At 31.8% G+C, this 20,758-nt stretch overlaps 1 protein-coding gene across 3 annotated transcripts in view; it reads left to right on the top strand.

Moving 5' to 3' along the window:
- The window catches only part of LOC115216343 (glucose-6-phosphate isomerase), an 82,857-nt gene that overhangs the window by 35,714 nt on the left and 26,385 nt on the right, over window positions 1–20,758 (top strand). For 2 of the 3 annotated variants that reach the window (XM_029785586.2, XM_036506816.1), the window contains 5 exons: window positions 1,096–1,233; window positions 3,128–3,262; window positions 3,418–3,561; window positions 6,464–6,535; window positions 9,007–9,054. In XM_029785586.2, the coding sequence (XP_029641446.1) occupies window positions 1,096–1,233; window positions 3,128–3,262; window positions 3,418–3,561; window positions 6,464–6,535; window positions 9,007–9,054 (537 nt within the window). The remainder of the gene's footprint in view (window positions 1–1,095; window positions 1,234–3,127; window positions 3,263–3,417; window positions 3,562–6,463; window positions 6,536–9,006; window positions 9,055–20,758) is intronic. The other variant, XM_029785588.2, reaches the window with a different exon arrangement.

The following is a 20,758-nucleotide window of genomic DNA, read 5'->3' on the forward strand; positions in this document are numbered from 1 at the left end:
ATAAGAAATCAATCATCATCATCATCATCGTTTAACGTCCACTTTCCATGTTAGCATGGGTTGGATGATTTGACTGAGGACTGACGAACCAGATGGCTGCACCAGACTCCAATCTGATCCGGCAGAGTTTCTACAGCTGGATGCTATTCCTAATGCCAACCACTCCGAGAGTGTAGTGGGTGCTTTTACGTGCCATGGGCACGAGGGCCAGTCAGGAGGTACTGGCAATGGCCACACTAAAATGGTGCTTTCTATGTGCCATCTGTACAGGAGCCAGTGCAGCGGCACTGGCAATGACCTCACTCAAATGTTTTTTTTCACATGCCACCAGCACAAGTGCTAGTAAGGTGACGCAGGTAACGATCATGCTTGAATGGTGTTTTTAATGTGCCATCGGCACGGAGGCCAGTTTATTGCTCTGGCAACGATCTCACTCTTATGGTACTCTTTGCGCTCCACTAGCATGGATGCCAGTCATCTAATTTGATTTTGATTTCACTTGCCTCAATAGGTCTTCACAAGCAGAGTTTAGTGTCCAATGAAGGAAAGGTACGCATAAGTGGACTGGTAACACCCCTGGCATAGGCCGAGTTTGTTTAAAGATATTGAACTAGCTGATGTGTTGATTTATTTTTTTAAGTTAGATATTATTTAATTATTTTCTTCTATATTGGGAGGGTCATTATGCCAATGATAAACACATGCACTGGTTTTATTTCACTTCTTTTGTTATGATCAGTCAATTAGTTGGCCATTTAATCATTAACTAACTGATTGTTTGCTTAATCATTTTGTCAATCAATTAGTCAGTTTATCAAACAATTGATTAGTTAATTAGTACATGGTTAACTAATTGACTAATAATAATAGAAGTAGTGCAGTGAGTCCACTGCATGTGTTTATTATTGACATGATGACCCTCCTGAGATGCAGCAAAATCTGTTTCAACACATGAATTCATATCAAGAATTTTGCAAACCAAATAAAAAAATGAAATGTTTAATAGAAAAGGAATTGAAATTAACCATTAACTTTGTAATATTTCAGGAATTCTATAATTGTCTATGTTAACTGAATCTTTCTTGTATCTTGCAGGCCAAGCAGCGCAAAGTTGATACCATGAGAGATGCTATGTTTAATGGTGAAAAGATCAATACAACTGAAAACCGATCAGTCTTTCATGTAGCCTTGCGTAACCAAAGTAACCAACCAATGAAAGTTGATGGTGAAGATGTAAATATACTTTCAAGACTTGTTTTTTTTTTATTTGTTTTTCCTCCTTAAATTTGTTTATTAGTATTATGGTAGATTTGCGAGAGGGTGAGCTGGCAGAATCATTTGCATGCTGGGAAAAGTAAAGGAGCAAAGACCCCCTTCAGTCATGAATGACCATGGGATTGCATCTAGAAAGTTTGTCTCTGAGGCACAAGCCTGGGCAAAGCTGCTTATAGAAGACCAGCAGTCACCTCTAAACACCACTGATGTTACCCCAAGGAGAAGTTAAAGGTTGATACAGCTTGACACCAATGATGTTGCAACTCATTTCTACAGCTGAGTGAACTGGAGCAGCATGAAATTAAATGCCTTGCTCAATAACACAGCACACAGCCCAGTCTAGGAATTGAACTCATAACTTCATGATTGTGAGCCTGATGCTCTAACCACTGAGCCATGCACCTTCACTGGAAAAGTACTTAGTAACATTTTGTCCATCGTTGTTACATTCAGTTTTTAAATTCTGCCAAGGTTGACTTTGTGTTTCATCCTTTTGGGGTCGATAAAATAAGTACCAGTTACTTACTGGGGTCAATATAATCAACTTACCCCCTCACTGAAGTTGCTGGCCCTGTGCCAAAATTTTAAACCAATATTGTGGTAGATTTGCAATATTATGAGCTGACAGAATTGTTAGTGTGTTGGAACAAAATGCTTAACAACATTTCACCTGACTCTTTATGTACTGAGTTCAAACCCTGCCAAGGTCAATTTTGTCTTTCATCCTTTCAGGGTTAATGAAATAAAGTAACAGTCAATTACTGGGGTTGATGTAATTGACTAATCACCTCTCCTAAAACTTCTGACCTTGTGTCAAAACTTGAAAAAATATAGTAGATTTGCTGAATCATTAGGGCAGCAGGCAAAATGTATTTAGTTACAGACCTTTACATTATGAGTTCAAATCACACTAAGGTCACCTGTGCCTTACATCTTTTCTGGATGACTAAAATGAAATACCAATCAAGAATTGAGGTCTACCTTAATTGACTACTATCCACCTCCTATATATTTTTTCTTTTAGGTATTGTTACTTAAAAACCTTTTCACTGAACCATTTTTTGCCTTTAAACATTATTTATAAAGTAAAAATTTCATTGTGTCTAGTAACTTAATACACTAGTTGAAACTGATGAAATTTGTGGACCTTACCCCATCACCCACGAAACTTTGAGGTTTGAAATCATAATGTGAGGTATAATTGACCAAGTGGCAATGGTGTCTTTTGGACTTTTTGGTCAAAGAGTTGCCATTTCATATTTTTCATGTTGCTGTGGCTCCACTATGTTCATAGCTAAGAAATTTAAGTTAGATCTGGCAGGTTCATCATGATGTAAAATTGGAATTTTGAATACTGTACACAACTGATGAGTACTTGGTCATCTTGTTGGACTAAATTTAAATCTTTCCATGTTGACATCATTGTCATCGTCGTCATCATCATCATCATCACTTTAACATTCACTTTTCCGTGCTTGCATGGGTCAGATGGACTTTGTTGAGGTGGTTTTTCTATGGCTGGATACCCTTCCTGTTGCCAACCCTCATCTATTTCCAGATAAGGTAATACTTCCCAATAACTAGACATGTTCACACACATTCATATATAATAGGCTTCTTTCAGTTTTCATCTACTAAACCCTCTCACAAAGCTTTGGTTGAACCAGGACTATAGTAGAAGATACTTGCCCAAGGTGCTAAAGAGTGGGACTGAACCCAGAACCATGTGGTTGGCAAGAAAACTTCTTACCACTCAGCTACATCTGCACCTAAAATGTGTATGTAAATCTCATTTTTCATTTCAGAAGTGCCTGGTGTCTGCCATTTGTAAATCTCTTTTCTCATCATTTAGGTAATGCCTGGTATCCAAGCTGTCCTTAAGCATATGAGAGAGTTTACAGACTCTGTGATCCAAGGGCGATGGAAAGGTTACACCGGCAAAGCCATCACAGACGTGGTAAACATTGGCATTGGAGGCTCAGACTTAGTAAGTATTGATAAAAAATTTATCTTTATTTTTGAATATTTTTCTGGAGATTTTTGCATATTTCTCTTTCATAATTTTCATTTTTCTAAAAATGTTATATTTAAAAGATGTTCAAGAAGTTAATATTGTATATATTTTGCTTTTCAAAAAATTAGGGTCCCTTGATGGTAACAGAATCATTGAAGCCATTCCAGGTTGGACCTAATGTGCATTTTGTTTCTAACATTGATGGTACTCATTTAGCCAAGACATTGAAGTATTTGAAGGCTGAAACAACCTTATTCTTAATTGCATCAAAGGTTTGATATAATTTATTAGAATGACTCAGTTTTTAAGTTTTGGTGTTTGACAAAGAGGAATTTTATGAGTGTCTTGCATGCTTAAGAGATCTAATTTGCTACAAGAGAAAACACATTTTACAGAAAACGAAATGTTGCTTTACATGATTATTTAAAACTAGGAATTTTAATACCTTTAGAATAAGTAAACAAAACAAAAAATTGGTATATTCTATGTTTCCTTTTCTTTATTCCTTAATTTCAAATTCAAACTTCTAATCCCACCAAATATTATGAAGAAATAATTATCTCCCTTGTATGGAATTGCACACAGTAGAAACATTTTTTTTACAGAAATAAATTTCTTTTACATAGTAATTTCTAATTTTACCTTATCTCTAAAAGATAAAAAAATTTTTAACCCTGTTCATACCAACCTACTTAAGGCCACCACTGGCTTTATGAAACAAACTTCCTGTTTTAAAATGATTTCATCTTCATTTGTGCTCCAAACACCAGCTTAGTAATGGTAAAATTATTTTTACTAAATTCTATATTATTTTCAAAATTAATTGAAACAAAGGTAGTGAAATCAAACAGAAATATTGTAACAAAAGGGTTAATCATCTACAGCAGTGGTTTTCAACTGGGGTCCAATATGACCCTTGGTGGGGCGGGATCCATATAAGATTTTGTTGTTAAAATTTATCTGCAATAAGTTGGTTATACTTTTACAATACACAAAATGTTTTAACAATTTTTTTTTGTAGAATTCCTAATAATATTTAAGGATAAAAATATATTAGGATTTTTTAAACATTGGATACTTATGGTCTCTCTTTACTCTTTTCTCTCTTTTACTCTTTACTTGTTTCAGTCATTTGCCTGTGGCCATGCTGGAGCACCACCTTTAGTCGAGCAAATCGACCCCAGGACTTATTCTTTGTAAGCCTGGTACTTATTCTATCAGTCTCTTTTGCCGAACCCCTAAGTTACGGGGACGTAAACATACCAGCATCAGTTGTCAAGCGATGTTGGGTGGGTGGGGGGACAAACACAGACACACAAACATATACTCACACATACATACATATATATAAATATATACATATATACGGCGGGCTTCTTTCAGTTTCTGTCTACCAAATCCACTCACAAGGCTTTGGTCGGCCTGAGGCTATAGTTGAAGACACTTGCCCAAGGTACCACGCAGTGGGACTGAACCTGGAACCATGTGGTTCATAAGCCAACTACTTACCACACAGCCACTCCTATGCCTACTCTAAGTAAAATAGGAAACAGAGTAGAAAATGGTTGAGAATCACTGCTCTATACAATACTTTGATGGATTTTATCTCTGATTGTCATCAGGTTGTGTATAGGCTGTGATTCGTAGAGAATAGTGCTACAACCATTAGTGTTAGCTGAAGATCAAACTTATAATGCTGTAGTGTAAATGTAAATATGAGAACATTTTTCATGTCTAAAAATGAAGCTAATTGTTTGAAAAAAAATGATGATTTTATTATCAATAACTTTTCTTAGACATTTAATAATATCTTTGAATAGTAATATTTGAAGAAAATAAATTCTATATTCAAACATGTGCTACTCAAAGTGGTGGTCCGCAGACTGGTGCCAGTCCATGAGCCATCAGCTGCTGGTACACGGTGAGTTTCCAGAAAAGAAAGAAACATTATAAAATGCTTATGTAATATTGTATTATTTGTAAGACAGCTAGCTGGCAGAAACATTAGCACGCTGGGTGAAATGCTTAGTGGTATTTTGTCTGTCTTTATGTTCTGAGTTCAAATTCTGCCATGGTCAACTTTACCTTTCATCCTTTCGGGGTTGATAAATTAAGTACCAGTTGTGTACTGGGGGTCAATCCAATTGACTGGCCCCTCTCCAAAAATGTTGGGCCATGTACCTAGAGTAGAAAAGAATATTGTTTTATTTGTTTACAAAAATAAATATAAGATGAAAAATATTGTCAACTTTTATTATCTTCATTGTATATACTATTTCCGGTATAAATTAATATTACTAAGAAAAATTACCAGTCCCTGGCACATTGGAAAAAAAATTGCTGGTACGCCACATCAGATAGTTTGAGAAGCACTGCCTTAGCTGACAGTTATTACAAGGGGGATAATCATTTCATAATATTAGAAATTTAAATTTGAAAAGGAATTATCAGGGGAAAATGTATAGAACACACATATCCACATAATTAATTTTTTTGTTTCTATCTATCTATCTTCCTTCATTCCTCCCTTCCTTCCTCCGTCGTTCCTCCCTTCCTTCCTTCCTTCCTTCCTTTCTTTCTTTCTTTCTTCCTTTCTTTCTTCCTTCATTCCTCCCTTCCTTCTTTCTTTCTTTCTTTCTTTCTTTCTTCATTCCTCCCTTCCTTCCTTTCTTTCTTTCTTCCTTCCCCCCTTCCTTTCTTTCTTTCTTCCCCCTTCCTTCTTTCTTTTTTCTTTCTTTCTTCCTTTCTTCCTTTCTTCCTTTCTTTCTTTCTTTCTTTCTTTCTTCATTCCTCCCTCCCCTTTCTTTCTTTCTTTCTTTCTTCCTTCATTCCTTCCTTCTTTCCTTCCTTCCTTTCTTTCTTTCTTTGTGTGATATGTATGTAATGAAGGAAGATGGTTTGATGATTGTATTAAATACTCATTACATGATGCATGGAAAAGCCCGTAGCCAATAACTCTTGTAAACAGATAGATGATAGCATCACATGATTAAATTCTACCAGTCTAGTATTGAAGTGCTTTCGTTTCTTACATATGTTGCATTATATCTGTTTACATACATACATGCAGAGCACACATACATATGCACATAAATATGCCCACACACATAAAAGTATGTGTGTGTGTGTATGTGTTGCTGTTATTTTAATTAACATTTGTTAATTTCATTTTAGACCTTCACCACTCAGGAGACTATAACAAATGCAAACTCTGCAAAGAAGTGGTTTTTGGACAACTGCAAACAAGTATGTATTTTTTCTTATATATATATATATATGTATATATTATATGTTTTACATAATGAAGTGGAGTTTTGGTCTTTCATACTATTAATAACATTACTTCCCAAGAAGGAAAGCATTTAAACATGAGACAGTTCAAATTACATTTATATAATTTTCCTTGTTTAATTTTGAAAAAAAAATGATTTTGTTACAACCTAATGAAGTTTATATTTTACTTACATAACAAGATTTCAGTATTTACTTACTCTTTTATGATAAAACATTTTGTAGTACCTGTTATTTTTTTTTGGGTGGGGGGGTAAAGATTTATAATGAAAGGGAAATGAGGTACTCTGAAATTTGTCCTTTTATCAAGGACACTTACAAGTGAAGTCAAGTGCTTAGTAGACTCTTACTTGCTATAGCTTTATTGGTGGCATTGAATAGAAAGCTGTATTAAATGGTATAGAATACCTTAATCCATTTGATATTGATTCACTTGACCACTTTTATGATATAAAACTGCTCTTTTTGAAGTGTTCATATGGAAATTGTGAAGGTGTTGTGGCCTAGTGGTTAGGGTCTTGCCCTAATGATCGCCAGATTCTGGGTTCGATTCCTGGACAGAGCTGTGCACTTTATTTCACACTGCTCAAGTCTACTCAGCTGTAAATGGATTAACTTTATGATGAACTAGCTTTCCAATTAGGCGGAATGTTGGCCTGCTTGCCTAACCAGCAGGTTGGCATCCATTGGAAAGTTAGAATGATGCAAAGCACATTCTGACCGGCAATGTATAGCAACATCTGATAGTCTGGTCAGTCATGTGATCATGTGATAATGAAATTAAAATTTCCTATCACAATTTTTTGTAAGAGCCTTTTGATAAGTTATATCCTAACTACTGGTTTAATCATGGGAGTGTTATGTATTTTACTAAACCCTTCCAAATTTTTTATTGTTTCAAAAATAAATGAAAGACAAAATGTAGGGAATTTGGTCATGAAAATGTTAAATTTGGATACAGAAATTAAAATTGAAGAAGTATTTATAAGAAATTTTTGGTTGCTTCAGTAAATTGTGTTCATTCGCAAATAAATTTATGCCCAGTCAAAATATATCTTCATGTGAGTAGTCACATAGGTCTTATGCAAGAATCCTGTTCTGATCTGGCCTCTTTTCTTTCATACTTTATACCTCTCTACTTTTCATCTCCTAGCATAAAGTTACCCACCCCTTCAGGTTTGCAGTGTTGTAGGCTGTATAGCAACCTCACTAGTGCAGGTTGCATGAAAAAAGCATCTAGTGTACAAAGTTCAGGTGGTCGACATTAGGACAGGCATCCAGCCATCGAAACCATGTCAAAGCAGACACTGGAGCATAATGCCATCCTTGGGCCCATTGAATCCTGTCCAACCATTTGACCCATGCCAGCATTGAACATGGACGTTAAATGATGATGGTGATGAATGTAATTAAAAAGGCAGTGATTTAAAAAGGCATAGTTGTTAGAAGATTAACTAGAATGCGTAGTGGTATTTATTCTGACTCTGTATTTTGAGTTCAAATTTTGACAAGGTCACCTTTGCCTTTTTCAACCTGAAAAGATGAAAGGGGTAGTAGAAAAAAAAGCAAAACAAAGTAAAACACCTTTTGGTGTTCTATTCAATGTAGAAAATTAAGTTTAGTCTTTACATGCAACAGATATATTAGGTTTAAATAAAGGGTATTATTATGTTTGTGGTATAAACTAATACTTAATATATTTGACATTTCTGTAGTATTAACAGTAGAATATATTTGTTGGTTTGCTTACATTGTTTATTAACTAAAAATGTTCTATATTTTAAAAGGGAATTTTCAAAAATATATTGCTTATGGTTTTTGCAATAGATTTTTCTTTAATGAAAACATAATTCTAATGATAAAAACATATTATTTTAAATTCAATTTTCCCCCCAAACTATTTGTGTGTGTCCCATGTTGATGATGTAAGTATTCTAATTTGTTTTACAATTAATTGAGGAACTCCTCTTCCTTCCTTTTTTTAAATTTTTTTCTTTTTGTTGCAAATATTCATTTCAATGTACTATAACAAATATGTAGTCAGGGTTTGTAGTTTTATTAATTTCAATTAAAAAAAAAAACACAATCAATCTATATACATATATTAACATTGTTTCTTAATTTTATTGTGACATTTCATCTTTCTTTCCTCATCATCTTTAATAAATGCTAAAACTCATAAGACTTATTTTTTCACTTTTAGTTTCCATGACATAACTCATAATTACTACTTTAAGAGTATGGTTATAGTTTCCACTTATCATTTATAAGGCCGGGGAAACTTACTGAAGAAAAACTGCATCACAATCTCTAAGACTCATGATAAAACTGATGTTCATATAGTTTAGCAAATACAATTTAAACATTTTATTGTTCTTAGAGTTGTTCAGGTCTTCTACAATGACTAATTAATTTCTTATTTACAGCCCAGTTGCAACATACTAGGTCGCTGTCTCCCAGTCAGATTAAATACGGTTGGCTTTGAAGCAATTTCTTTTTACTGTTATGCATTTCTTTTTGAGTTGATTGTTTTTTTTTCTTAAGTTAACGTCTGTATGTATGTGTGTATACGTGAAAGTATGTGCGTTTTTCTCTTTATCTCTCTCTCTTTATATATATATATATTTATATTCAGTTTGTTTGAAGCTGAGGCTTCATTCTGTCATTTACTTTGAGTTTTCCATTTATGTTCTACGCAGTATTTTTTTATGACTGTAAAGAACAGAGAAATGCGGAAACTCAGAGTAGCAACACATGAAGCTTCAGTTTTGAATAAATGAATAAACACCCTTATATGTCCCAAGTACTTTATTTTTTTCCTCTCCTTTGTAAATGTAAATGCATCTGTGTATTTGTATGTGAGTGTGTATGTATGTGTGTGTGTGTGTATATATACATATATATATATATATATATATATATACATATATATATATATATATTTAATACTTTTGTAATTAAAAAAAGGGATTGGGAATAACTATTAGGCTAAAGAGTACTTGAGTTTTCACATTTTAAGTTCGTTAGATGCAAGCGAGTTTTTAGACTAATACCTTTTTTTATTATTCTTATCTTTTTTGTGGGTAGGGTGTAATTTATACTTTGCGCAGTTTAGAAACAGTGAGTGAAATAAATTTAAGACAACTGGTAAATGATAGCTGGCCAGAATGATAGAATTTAGAATGAAGATCATTTTCAGATGTTGAGTGTGCAGAAGATATGTTTTTTCAGCAGACTAATGTGGAATATGCTTATTAAGGGTTGAAATAAATACTTGAAAGTGGTCAATCACAGCCTATTAACACAGTTTTGAGGCCCTGTTTTCAGACGCAAAGTATCTTGTTTTAATTACCTTGAAATCCTGATTCAGCTATTTCATAAACACACACACACACACACACACACACACACACACACACACACACCACACACACACACTTATTTTTATATATTTATTTATTCAATTGCAATGCATAGACAGTGAAGTAATGACTACCTTTTACATGTTTTAGTCATTGGACTATGATCATGCTGGAGCATTGCATTGAAAAGTGTAGTTGAACAAATTGGTCCCAATACTTATTATTTTAAAGTTTGGTACTTATTCTATCAGGCTCTTTTGCCAAACTGATAAGTTATGGGGGATGTAAACAAACCAACATCAGAGTTTCTGTCTAGTAAATTCACTTACAAGGCATTGGTTGGCCCGCAGCTATAGTAAAACACACTTGCCCAAGGTGCTGTGCAGTGAGAGTGAACCTAAGCCCACATGGTTGTAAAAAAAACTGAACCACACACCCATGCCTTGATTTAGGTCAGCTCTGATTCAGCAGGCCTATAATCAAAGGCATTCCATTTGTGTCCAATTGAGCCTTTTTTTAGGGAGCATGCACAACTACATTATGCAATGTATGCTTCCCTTAATTTATTTTCTTAAATACAGTAGGGTAAGATTTGAGGAAGATCTAGCTGCTATTTCTAGCCAGTTGACTATGAATTAAGTTTAATTCATTGGGCAAGTTTTGAAAGATAAATTTTATTTCAAAGTATGATTGATTTTATGGAAAGTAAAACTAGAAAATATTGAAGAAAAGCCATCTTGAGGCATACTGTAGCCTTAAGTTTGATCAGTACAACATTGGACATATTCTAACCTTACAGCGTGGTCTGGTGGTTAGCATGTTGGAGTCACAATCCCAGGTTTGTGGTTTCAATTCACAGGCCTGGCAGCACATTGTGTCTTTGAGAAAAGCACCTCATTTCAAGTTGCCCTAGTCCATTCACCTGAAAATGAGTACCAATGACAGCTGGGGATTAAACATGATAAGGAATGGCTCCCTCCTGTTCAGGAGGGAGTCTCGTTTTCTCAGTTGAAATTCAGATAAGGTCTTGCCCAATGGGCCTGCAGGCTTTAGACAACCTTTAACATTAACTTTTAGACCTTAGAAATAAAAACATCTAAGCATAAAAGAATAAGCAAAATACACAAAATATACCTGAATCAAAATAACCTTGTCTCTTAAATAATTTGCTTCTATTTAATTTTCTATTTAATTGTTTCTATTTAATTTATAATTGATCTAGATGAAGATTGTTATCTTTGTCTGATCTAGTTTGCAATCAAATTTGACATTATTCCTTTTCTTTTGCAAATGTATTGCGGAAAGCAAATACTTAACTACAGTTCTTGTCTGAATTTGTTAAAGAACTGATAATTACACATTAGGAGTATTTTAGGAATTTTAGCTGTCAATAGTTGACTCGCAGTCACTGAAGTCAGATCTTCTGGTTGTATTTAAAGTTCTCAAGAAAATGATCTTGTGCCAGAAAATGTTTGAAAGAATTTGTTTAAAGCATAGTTCAAATAAAAATTCTTTATTACTTAATTCATAAAGAAACAGACGCAATTCATAATGCCTTTGATACTAACCTATTTGGGACCAGCTTTTGTCTTCTGATACAAAATCTCATTTTAAAGTGTTTATGTTCAGATTAAAACCTTTCATCATTATTATATTTGAGAACCATCTGTTATGTTATGTTCCAAACACTTAATGAAAAAGTTATTTTTACTAACTCACACCAAATTCTTGATTATTTTCAAAATTAATTGAAACACATAGGTAATGTATTTCAGTGGACATATGGTCACAAAATGGTTAAATTAAATGATGTTTATAATTTCTTACATGAGATGTTCTTTGAGAATGTTAGAAGCTGCCTGAAAATTCACCATCCGTTGACATTATGTAAAATCTTTAAAAGTATTTGTTAACTTAGTAAACTTATGCTCATTTGAACTTGTGAACCACTTTTTTATTTTTAATAGAACTATTATGTGTTACTTATGTTTTTAATAGCTGTAAAGCAAGTAGGAACATCACAAATGCTATTCCACTTTTGCTAAGCAAAATTTAGGGTTTCTGCTGACTCAGGGGAAAAAAAGAGAATATTACACTTTAATCTTTAACAAAGATTATGACATTGTAAGAACAATGTCTAGAGCAACTTAATTATCTTACTGATTTAAGTCACTGCTCTGTGGCCATGCTAGGGCATTGCCTTCAGGAGTATAATTAATTAAATCAGCTCTACTACTTGAAAGGACTTACTTTATCAACTTTTTAAGGATGAAAGGTAAAGCTGATATGAGAGGGATTTGAACTTGGAATGGGAAGAAGATATAACCAAAGGCCACAAGTTATTTTGTTTAATACTCTGCAATTGAGCAAAATATATTTAACAATGTTTAGGGGGGAAAAAGGCACAGCTGAAAATTTGTCATCTGTTGTTTATTTGATGTCATAAATTGTGTCAAAATCGTCCATTGTAAAAGCTTCATTCTAAATATTGGAAGGTGTGGATTAAATATGGAGGTATTTGTTTAGGGGTTTATGATCTTATGGTTTCTTATGGAAGCATAGCAAGATGGTATACAGATGAAAAACACAAATTGTTTGAATGCTCGTTGGCTGAAAGCAATTATGCCCCAAACTACTTTATTTATTCCATTTTCAATGATTTTTTTTAGATGATAATGTGGGTTGGATGAAATAATAGGTTCTGTCATTTAATAGTGAAAGTACAAATAGAATGGTACTCATAGCTAACTTAAGGCTCATCAAATGTTCAGTGTCTCTTTCTGTTTGTCTGAACTCATTTCCTCCCTTCTAAGTCCCATTCCATAAATGGGAATAAGGTCATTATTTGTATGTTGTTATAATGGTTATAATCTATTTGAGAAAACTTGTCCAACTACTGACATTGAGTCAAATAAAGTAGAACTCTTTGCCCAAGTGTTGGCTTCAGGGTTTGAGCAAATGAGTAATGTTGTTACTACCATTTAGTTTGGATAGTGTCATTTAGTCCAAGGCCAGCTCTGATTGAGAATACCTATGATGAAAGATGTTTAAGCTGTAACTTCCCATTTTTACCCTCAAGGATAAGGCCTTAATTGTTCAGTGTATCCTTCCTTCTTTTAACATATGAGCCGAGACTGTTGTTTCTAGCAGGTTGGGTGATGAAGCAGAGATTCCCTCATTGTATATTGTTTACTTGATGAATGGGCTACTGATGGGGGCTTTATTTGCGTAAATAGACCAGTAGGCACTTGAAATAAATAAGGAAAGAAACGGTGGTGGAATATGAGTAATGTCCTTTGAGATAAATTTCTCTCAGAATTCTTTTCAAGTAAGGTTTATTATTATTATTATTATTATTATTATTATTATTATTATTATTATTTGCATATAATATATCATATATAATATAATTATTAGTGCCAGAAAGCAGTATCATTACCAAAGGTTAATATTTATCCCCACTTAAAAGTGAATGTTTTGTTGGAATACTGAATACTGTGATAGTTACCATGAGAAAAATTCTCATATTGGCTTTTGGTGCATATAGGCACTCTCATTTACATTGCTAGCTGGAGACAAATTGCTGTCACCACCACTGTTGAGACTTCCAGATCACGTGATTTTGGCCTTCCCTGGCCTTGTCAATGGTAGATGCTCAGACACTGGAGATAGTAGTGATAGCTCTGCTAGTGATGTAAACAAGAGTGTCCATCATCATCATCATCACCATCATCATCATTTAGCATCCATTTTCCATGCTGGCATGGGTTGGATGATTTGACTGAGAACTGATAAGCCAGGGGCCTGCACCAGGTTCCACTCTGATTTGGCACGGTTTCTACAGCTGGGTGCCCTTACTAATGCCAACCAGTTCAAAAGTGCAGTGGGTGCTTTTCACCTGTTGCTGGTATGGATACCAGTTATGGAACACCAGCTTTGGCCATGGCTGTGATCTCACTTGGCACGACAGGTCTTCTCAAGCATTGTGTATTGCCAAAGACCTGAGAAGACCTGTCATGTCAAGTGAGACTGCAGTCATAGCCAATACCAAAATCCAATATGAGATTTTTTTCTCTTGGTAACTAAACACAGTATTCAGCGTTCTAGCACAACAACCACTTTCAAATGGGGATAAATATCACACTTTGGTATTAGAACTACTTCAGTTGCTAACAATTATTTTTCATATATAATATATTCTGCATAGTTTAATGTAAGTGAAGGATTCACTAGGGCTTGTAGTTAATGAGTATATTTAATTAACATTAATAGTGAGAGTAATAGTCAGTCATGTGTGTAAGATGGCATACAAGAGAGTAATATTTGTGGCGTGGTGCAAGTCATCCTGTACATTAACACTTCTACAGAGAAATGAGGAAAGCATGTTGTTTGATGCATTGTTGTCAAATAGGAAAGCATGGATCTTGAAGTTTAGCAAGCAAGCAGACCGAACTGTCCATTAACTTAATATTCACTAAGATGCATAAATACGTCCATTTGTGCTCGAGCATGGAAAAAAACAGACATGAAATGATTGTAATGAAGATGACAATGATGATATTAATAACACCCCCCTCCACACACATACACATATACTCACATATGTACATGTGTATTTTTATACATATACATATTTATATACGTATACTTATATATATATGTATATATACACATATGCATATATAAATGTATATGTACTTATACACACACACACACACACACATATATATATATACATACACACACATAAATATGGTGATATATATGCGTATACATACATACATATATATATATACATATATATATATATATATATATATATATATATATATTATATATATATACATACATATATATATTTTGGCGTTAGGAAGAGCATCCAGCTGTAGAAACATTGCCAGATTAGACTGGAGCCTGGTGCAGCCTTCTGGCTTCCCAGAACCCCGGTCGAACCGTCCAACCCATGCTAGCATGGAGAACGGACGTTAAACGACGATGATGATGATGATGATACATATACATGCATATACATTCTCATACATACATACATGCACACACACATTTCATAGGTATAGGCATGTCTGCATGGTTAACAAGTTCACTTCTAAGCCACATGATTTTGGGTTCAGTCCCAATGAGTGGCACCTGGGCTAATGTTTTCCACAATAGCCCTAGATAGACCAAAGTTTCGTGAATGAATTTGGTAGACAGAAACTGAAAGGCCATGGTGTACGTGTGTGTATGTGTGCATGTGTGTAATTAATTAAAAAAAAAATTAAAACCTCATAATTTTAATTTTTTTTTTCTAAATCTAAACAGTCATTCAACAGTTATTTGTCATCAGAAACTACTTTTGGTCTGTTAGTTAAAACAAAAATCTTTCCACTTTAAGGAATCAAAGAAAATTATTTATTCTTTTACAGTGGGATTTCTCCTAAATGACTAACCACAATTGAACATTCATGCTTTTTTTTTTGAAATATTAATATACTACCACTTTTTGGGTCTCTGCTTGCAGGAATTTTGTACCAGTTATGCATTTTTATACAACTTGCTTAAAAAGAGAGAAGAAGAAAATAATAATAATAATAACTTGAATATACCCAAAGAATCAGTGCTCATTAAAATGTATTTAACTTATATTGGAAAAAAAATTGCTTCATTTGCATTTGTCCATTCCTAAATTTAAAAGAACAAACTGAGAATCATCAAATGTTTAGAATGTTTTTCTGTTAGTTTAAACCAATTTCTTCTTCTGAATCTCATATTATCATTGGGAATAAGATCCTTATTAATAGGCCGTTATAAGGTAAATGTATTTCACAAAACTTGTCAATATATTCTCTAGTTACATACTGAATAGATTTTACCTTCATTTTCATCTTCCAACAAATGTTTGGTCTTTGTACTAACTCATAAGAATGGATTTATGTTGGCTAGTAATTTAAAGAGTTAGTTCTTCTTATGTTCACCAAAATTCTTTCCTCTACTAGTATTCATCTCTTTAACAGATTTTTGTGTTTCATATAGTAATGTCGGTAATTTTGTCTTCATATTTATTTGAGTCAACCACATATAATTTAATTTCTACAAACTCTGTTATCTTCATTTCATTAAACTTATTCTTTTACATTTTATCATTCATTTGCTTCAGTTTTTAGACTGCAGCTATGCTGGGATACCACCTTTGCATGGTTTAAGCAAACAAATTGACCTCAGAACTTATATTTAAGTCTAACATTGTTACAAACTCTGAAGGAAAAAATAGTCAATTAAGCTCCTTAAGGAACTGACTTATTTCATGTGTGTACTTATTTTATTAATTGTAGGAGGAACGAAAGACAAAGTGGACCGCAGCCAGATTTGAACTTAGAACTTAAGCAGTGTACTGCAGAGTATTTTGTCTAATACTACCACTTCTGACAATCTGCTAATCTACAATAACTATTAATAATAATAATAATCCTTTCTATTATATGCACAAGGTCTGAAATTTTGGGGGAGGGGCTAGTTGATTACATCCAGCCCTGTGCTCAACTGGTACTTGTTTCATCAAACCCCAAAGGATGAAAAGCAAAGTTGACCTTGGTGGAATTTGAACTTAGAACGTAAAGATGGATAAAATACCACTAAGCATTTTGCCTGGTGTCCTAATGATTCTGCCAGTTTACCACCTTAATAATAATAACAACAACAACAATAACAATAATTAATAATAATAACCATAATAAAAATAATAATAAATATTAATAATATAAATAGTAATAGTAATAATAATAAATATTAATAATAAAAATAAAAATTGTAATAATGATAAATATTAATAATAATAATATTGAAACTTGGCACAGCCTTGCAGTTCATGGAAAACAGATGTATGGTGATGGTGATGATGATATAGAAATAACATCATAGCTTGTTTACAGACTTTCCCTTATAGGAACCTACCTTCTAAATTATAGCATTTATTGTATATAACTATTAGATTAAATATAATTAATTTCGGTATTTTTATTTGTGAGTGATAATGTCTTCAATTTCATTCATTCTAAAGATCTTGTTTAGCACCTTACATTCATCTTGTGATTTTGTATATTTCTAATTTAGTTGAGATGCTAATTCTTGTCATATTCTGAAATTAGTTTGCCAGATATTGCTGTCGCATGTATGCCCTATGCTGGGTTTAATAGTAAAACACTGAGTTTTCTTCCTTTGTCCACATTATAAAAAGTCTCATCGTTTGGTTTCTTCTGGACTTAACAATGATGTAATACTTATGTGCTAATTTAGATTTCTTATTTACTTTCATTCTTTCACAAGCAATCCATTCTGTACTAAATACAGTTCTTTAGCCATTTCACTGCAAAATTAAGTTTCATGGGTTATTATAGTAATGATGTTAAATATCTATCAAAAAATGGAAATGGCATTTTCTGCAAGCCTCAATAAACGTGACATATCCCAACAGAAAATAGTTTCAACCATGACATTCCTCAACAAAAGATAGAATGCTATATAAGACTGCTTCTTGCAGTTAAGAGTAGTGAATTTTTAAGTGCATCTATCTGCAGTAAAAAGATTAACATGGAGGATTTTTGCAATAACAATAAAATCATCGGCAAAAAAACTTCAAAGTAATATTGGTAGCTATTATCTTGCTAGACTCTTGGTAAAACATTGATGCAAGCATGACTGTCCATTTGAGATGTTTGTTTTGCAACCATGTACTTCCAATTTTGATTGCACCTTGTGGTACCTTGGGCATGTGTCTTGTACCATAGTTGCGAGCTGACCTTGTAGATGCAACTGCGTGGAATCCTGTTGTATATGTTTATATATCGGTATATATCTTTCACTGATAGATATTGGTTAAAGATTTTATACTGACAAAAAAAAAAAAAAAAACAAACCCAAAACCCTGGTTCTTTTGAAGAAAATCCCTTGTGAAATTTGTTCCACCCAGGCTGCACTTGTCACTCTTGTCATAGTAAATGTCGTAAACCCTTCATTGTCCTGTTGGAAACCTGTAAATACCCTCATTCCAACTTTATCTTTACCCTAGTTGTTGTTACTTATTAAAGAATCTGATTAATGATCCTTTATCGATTCTAAGCTTAAACTTCATGAAATTTGAACATTCTTTTCTTGAATTGAATTTAGCAATTGTCCATTATATATATATATATATATAAATATATGTATGTATGCACACATGCTTACATGTAATTATTTATATGTATGTATATATATAATATATATATGTATGCACACACACATACATGTAAGTATTTATATGTATGTGTATGTATATATGTATATGTATATATATATATATATATATATGATATATATATATATATATATGTTATATATATAGATAGATATATATGTATATATGTATATGTATATATATGTATATGTATATATATATGTATATATATATTGTATATATATAATGTATATATATATATATATATGTATATATATAGATGTATATATATATTATATATGTATATATATATATGTATATATACATATGTATATATACATATATATATATATGTATATATATATATGTATATACATAGATATATATGTATATACATATATATATATATATATATACATATATATCTATATATATATACATATATATATATATATATATACATATATATATATGTATATACATATATAGATATATGTATATAACATATATATATGTATATACATATATATTTATATATGTATATACATTTTATGGTATATACATATATATATGTATATACATATATATATGTATATACAGATATATATGTATATACATATATATATGTATATACATATAATATGTATATACATATATATATGTATATACATATATATTTATATATGTATTACATATATATTTATATATGTATATATACATATATATTGTATATACATATATATTTATATATATGTATATACATTTATATATGTATAACATATATTTATATATATTTATATATGTATATACATTTATATATGTATATACATATATATTATATATATGTATATACATATATATTTATTATATGTATATTACATTATATTTATATATATGTATATACATATATATTTATATATATGTATATACATATATATTTATATATGTATATACATATATATTTATATATATGTATATACATATATATTTATATATATGTATATACATATATATTTATATATATGTATATACATATATATTTATATATATGTATATTTATATTATATATGTATATACATATATATTTATATATATGTATATTTATATATATTATATGTATATATACATATATGTGTGTATATACACAGACACTCTTACATACATACATAGAAAAGATACATTCATACATGTTGGGGATATCTTAAATTCTTTTCCTATTTATTTTATAGATGTTTCTGATATCTGGTCTTTTACACGCTCTTTCTTTACAATGGCCAACACAATTAAATTACATTCATCATTGACATAATTACCATTGGTGATTATTACTCTACACATCCTTTAATCCTCTCTATAGAATATAGCAGAGACTGAAGATTTTCTTTCACGACTTTTATTACATTTCAAGAAATAATCCCATTCCGAAACCTGACAAAAGAATTGGTTCTTAAGTCCTAAATGGTATTGATTTATTTTTCCTTCTCATTTCAAATTGTTTTCACTGTTTCTCAGGGTATTAAAACAAGTTTATATTGTACTTCAGAACAGTTTCTTTTTTCATCTCCAGATTACCAAACTAAACAACTTATTCTTTTCAATTTCGTGGATACTATAAATAAACCCTGTTATTATTCGTTAGCTAGATATATATTTTACTGTTCAAATTGATTAGCTTTTCACTAGAGCTAGCATTGCAACATTAACCCTTTCGTTACTGTATTTATTTTGAGATGCTCTGTGTTTCTTTCAGTTACTATAAAATATAACAAAGAATTTAGTAAAATAACTTAGTTGTCATTAAGCTAGTGTTAGGAGCATAAATTGTGACTAAGGTTTAGTGGAAGATTTTAATTCAAAACTTATGGAAACAAGACATTTGTACTCAGAGCCAGAGCCAGTTTCAACCGGATTGGTAATGAACGGGTTAATGTCCTCACATGTGAATATGCACTCATGCACTCTTTGTCTCATATACACAGACACACACACACACACACATGAACATCCCTACATGCACACACACACAAGCGCGTGCACACATTGACAAGTGCGGGCACGTGTGCACACACACACACATGGTCTCTTTTAAAGGAGATAAAAAGTCAGTGTTCTGATGTATTTACATTAGTCTTATACCATATAAGATTCCAGTGAAGTTATGTAACAAAAAGGAAATAATCTGTTTGATAAGTTGTTTATGCTATTTTCTTTTTTATAGGTTTTTAAAAAACAGTTATTATCTAAAAATTGCAATGTAACTTAGCTCAAGAAAAACAAAACAAAAAGGCAAAAAAAACAAAACAAAAAAAGAAACAAACTCACAAAAAGCATTAAATTTTAAGTTTTTACAGAATATATTATTGGCAAAAATTATTTGATGTATAATTTTTAACTAAAATATAAAAAAAGAATGTCTATATATATATATATATATATATATACATACATATATATGTATATATTTTTAATGTATATTTTCTATCTGTATAAAGTTTGGTTCGTTATAAATTATACTGAACATTATAAACATAGAAATAACTTATATAATATTATACTGAAATATATAAAATATTTATAGAATTTTAAAAAACTTAACTTGGAAATATA

The sequence above is a fragment of the Octopus sinensis genome, linkage group LG10 (genome assembly GCF_006345805.1).
Source record: "Octopus sinensis linkage group LG10, ASM634580v1, whole genome shotgun sequence".
NCBI classification, from domain to species: domain Eukaryota; kingdom Metazoa; phylum Mollusca; class Cephalopoda; order Octopoda; family Octopodidae; genus Octopus; species Octopus sinensis.